Source organism: Terrapene carolina, unplaced genomic scaffold (assembly GCF_002925995.2).
Source record: "Terrapene carolina triunguis isolate 2854851 unplaced genomic scaffold, T_m_triunguis-2.0 Scaffold193, whole genome shotgun sequence".
In the NCBI taxonomy this organism is placed as follows: domain Eukaryota; kingdom Metazoa; phylum Chordata; order Testudines; family Emydidae; genus Terrapene; species Terrapene triunguis.
In genome coordinates, this window is record NW_020664544.1 from 3655678 (window position 1) to 3659914 (window position 4237).

Sequence of the window (4237 nt, forward strand, 5' to 3'; positions counted from 1 at the left end):
AGCCACCGGCCCCGCCATGAGGAGGGAGATGAACGGGGTCACCAAGAGCAGGTTTGAGGTGAGGCCCGGCCCGGGGGGCCCCGCTGGGGAGGCCCCGGCGGCGCGGGGGGGTGGGGGTTCGGCCGGGGGGGGGGGGCTACGGGCTTCTCGGTCGGCCTGGGACTGGGCCCCGGCCTCGTCTCCGTGGGGGGAGGGGTTGGCAATGGCTGCCCGGCACCCAGAGGCGCCCCTGGCCGTGCAGCCATAGGGACTGCAGGGGAGGGGGCTGCCCCACTCCGGGGAGCGCGGAGCCGATGGGGGGGGGGCTGTTCCCGTGGCTGACGGTGAGAAGGGGGGGGGCTTCTACTTGTGCAAGGCAGAAAGGGGAATCCTGTTTTGGTAAAGGGGGGGGGGACACGCTGGGATGTGGGGGGAGGGAGGGAGGTCTGAGGCCCTGCAATTGCAGGGGGTGGGGGGCAGCGTGTAAGTGTATCTGGGGTGGGGGTATGAGGTCTGGCGGGGCGGTCTTGTAATTGTAAGGAGACCATTACTGTAGAACTTCCTTTTGTCCCCTTGGTGTGTAATAGTGTGTGTGTGGGGGGGGGGTGTTTGCTGTTCGTTGAATTATTCGATGTAAACTTCCTTGTAGGGACTACGGTGAGGGGAGAGTCGCTGATGTGTTGCTGACTTATTGTATGTGTGTGTGTGTTGCGGAGTTGATGACGGAGTGAGAGATGTGAAGATACCCTCTTCAAAACAGACCAGCTGTAGATAGCCTGAGAGATATTTGAGGGGGGAGGAGGAAGCTTGGAAAGAGGAAGGAGGTGCAACATTTGCATTGCTTTGTGCTGTCGACATGATATACAGGCAGTTGCAGGCAGAATTTGATTACTGGGGTGGGGGGTGGAGAGGGCGGAAGGAGCACAAGGAGCAGAGGGTAAACAATAAGATCTATTCAAAGAATATGGCATATAATCAGTCTGATCTGGGATAACACAAAGCACCCCATCTAGTCAGGGTTGTTTCCAGCACTTCATTGTTGTAACAGCTGTCTTTTTCTGAAGTGGGGGAGGAGGCGATGTTGGTGACAGAAATGAGGGCCACTGCAAGGTTTACTTCTCATTTTATGGAGATTGTATGCAGGGGGAAAATATCTACCAATTCAATTTTTCAACTGTGCGGCTTGTTGCTCCTTTTGCTCTTGAGAACAGCTTGAATGGGGGGGAGAAGAGCAACCTAGAAAGGGACTGAAACAACGTTGGGTATGGCTCGTTCTCTTTCCTGAAGGGGAAGGTAAACACCATCAAGCAAAAATCTTAGTTAATGACAACTTGAGGAGTTTCTGATAACTGCAATGAAGAAGAACAGCATGTTCATCCAGAAACTGACCAGTGGATTGAGACAGGTATAGAAATCGAATATAATCATGAAAAAAATTGAATTTTTTTTGTACAACAGCTGATGCTGGTTTGATGCAGAGACCATAGTGTAAGCATCCTTGTTTACAGTGACTTCAGATTATATCATAGAAAAAGTCAGATTTCCTTAACTTGTGTATGATTTAACTTCTGAATGGAGCCTGATGTATGATTAGCCTCTGTGAAGTCTTGCAGTTGATACGCATTCAGAAAGAAAAGGCCAAATGCAAAAAGTCTCAGGACTGTGGTTATTGTTTTTACCATTCTGGTCCATTCTTGGTTGCATAGTTCTTCTTTACCACAGAGTAGCTTGAAAAGTAATCACCTGCTAGTAGCAGCCTTCTGTGGGAAATATTTATTTGATGTTGCAGGGACCTTTCATACTTGTCTGTCCTGCCTTTGGATGTTCTTATTAATTTTAGTTTTCAGGTTAGCTGCCGATAAGCGATGTACCAAAACAAGATTAATGTGAATCATTGCAAAAGTAATGCTTTTTCTGAAAATGTGTACATTCACGAAACTGGAAGGAGGCAGGGAAGAAATGGGAAATCTAAAATTAAGCTAAGTGCTAAAGGACTATTTGAGACCTAAATTCGTGTATTTCCGTGTGCAGGTGAGAACTCTAAAACGTTTAGTAGCAAATAGGATGATGGAAAAGAGTCCAAATGTTATCCAAAATTTTAATTAGTTTCAGAATTGAAGGCGTGTCTTGAAACCTTGTCTTGTTTCTTGAGTGTATTTTCACTGGTTTTAAGTTATTGTTAGTAATTTGAGGGCATGGATGCAGTGACGTGGTTTTGTTCATGGGGGTTGGAGATTAGCAGTGCTATCAAAGTATTCTAAAGCAGCGAAGTTACTTACTGCTACAAAGAAGCATAAGTTCTATTTGTTGACAAGAAAATGTTTTTAATGTAATGTTGTTATATAAGCAGACCTGGAGAAGAACTTCTGTAAGCTCAGAAGCTTGTCTCTCTCATCAACAGAAGTTGGGCCAATAAAAGATATTACCTCACCTACCTTGTCTCTCTAATATCCTGGGATTGACATGGCTACAACAATGGTGTGTGTGTGTGTGTGTGTGTGTGTGTGTTTGTGTGTGTGTAAAATCTGCAGTCATGCAAAACAGTATGTACGCTGGAAGCTGCTGTTTTCTATTCAGTTATGGAATATTGCGAGATGAACAAAGATAGTACTGATTACTACTACATAGCTCTGTTGAGTACCTTTAAGTTAGGCCGTGTCTACACTACTACTTAGGTCGGCAAAACTTATGTCGCTAAGGGGTGTGAAAAAAACACACTCCTGAGTGACATAAGTTTCGCTGGCATAAATGATAGTGTGCACAGCACTATGTTGGCGAGAGAGCTACTGTTGCTTGTTGAGGTGGTTTTATGAGGTCGATGGGAGAGCTCTCTCCCATCTGCTTGTGTAGTCGCTCTATGCCATCGTACAGCGGTTCAGCTGCATCGATACAACTGTGCCGCTGTAAGTTCGCTAGTGTAGACATGGCCTTAGAACTCTGAAGTTAATAGGGCCCTTAACAGGCTGACGCCCTGTCCTGAAAGGTAGTGTGTTGTAGAACTGTGAATAATAATGATGAACGTCTTTAAATAAAAAGTGAACTGTTGAGTTTGTCTGCCCAGTTATTCAGACTTAATATATATCTTTTGTTAAGCTGTACAAACAGTTTCTTGAATTTTTTGTTGTTGTGAGTTTTAAAATACAATCCAGGCTACCTTTGGGAATGGTCTCTTACTTTAGTAGTAAAGTACAGTGAGAAGATATTGGCTGTATTTCCTAAACATGTATTTCAGATGGATTTCTCATACCAACACATCAGCAGCTAAACTCTTTATTTTAAATGCAAGAATGAACTCTTTGGCATGACTAGCTGAACAAGAGCGTATTCTAAATCTGCTCCCTATGGGAAGTGTGGCCACCACAAAGAAAATAACAACTTACTGTAGCAAAGCAATTGAAAAAAGGAAAACATTACCCAGACTGCCTCTTAATTCCTTTGGCTGTGCTTTTATATAGGACATGTCATAGTGCATCAGAACACTAGCCCATATCTGGTATCCTGCCTCCAGCAATTAGCAAATACCTGATGCTAAAAAGGCAAAATGCACCTATGTTACAATATACTAGGGGAAGGGGAGGGAGTCTTTCCTGATGCTTGTGGTAATCAGTTTGTACCCTACAGCATGAAATTCTATTAACCTTAAGAAAAGTCCTAGTTCTCATCACTCCTTTAGTATCCTTTGCCTGTTCTGTCCTGGTGGCCTGGAACACCATCCCTGTACTCTGTGCCCTAGGCACCCTGCTCTCTTTTTAAATCTCTCAACTTGCGCCTTCCGTGAAACCCATGTCAGCAAAAATACTGTCACTAACCCATCACAAAACATGAAATGAGAAGGTGGTTCTCTGAGGCAGAGCATTCCTCTAGGTCTCCTGGTGTGTTTTGTGATCTACAGTAACTCTTCATTTAACGTCGTCCCGCTTAACGTTGTTTCAGTGTTACATCCGTCCCTGCTCAATTAGGGAACATGCTCGTTTAAAGTTGTGCAATGCTCCCTTATAATGTTGTTTGGCTGCCTGCTTGTAAGATCCTGTGGCAGAGCAGTGACTTTACAAGGGAGCATTGCACAAGTTCTGTTTCTCCGCCTCCTCCCCCTCCCTCCCAGCGCTTCACCCACCGCCAAACAGCGCTTAGGACTTTCTGGGAGGGAGGGAGGGGGAGGAGCAGGGAAGCCCTGCATCTCCACTCCTCCCCTTCCCTCCCAGAAAGTCCTAAGCGCCACCAAACAGCTGTTTAGCGGCGCTTAGGATTTTCTGGGAGG

The 4237-nt window shown here is 45.7% G+C and overlaps 1 protein-coding gene across 2 annotated transcripts in view; it reads left to right on the plus strand.

Moving 5' to 3' along the window:
* The first annotated feature begins 6 nt into the window (after positions 1–6).
* The window catches only part of FBXL20 (F-box and leucine rich repeat protein 20), a 68207-nt gene continuing 63976 nt past the window's right edge, over positions 7–4237 (plus strand). Inside the window, exon 1 of one of the 2 annotated variants that reach the window (XM_026654705.2) lies at positions 7–58. In XM_026654705.2, coding sequence (XP_026510490.1) covers positions 17–58 — 42 coding nt within the window. In that variant the 5' untranslated portion in view covers positions 7–16. The remainder of the gene's footprint in view (positions 59–4237) is intronic. The other variant, XM_026654704.2, reaches the window with a different exon arrangement.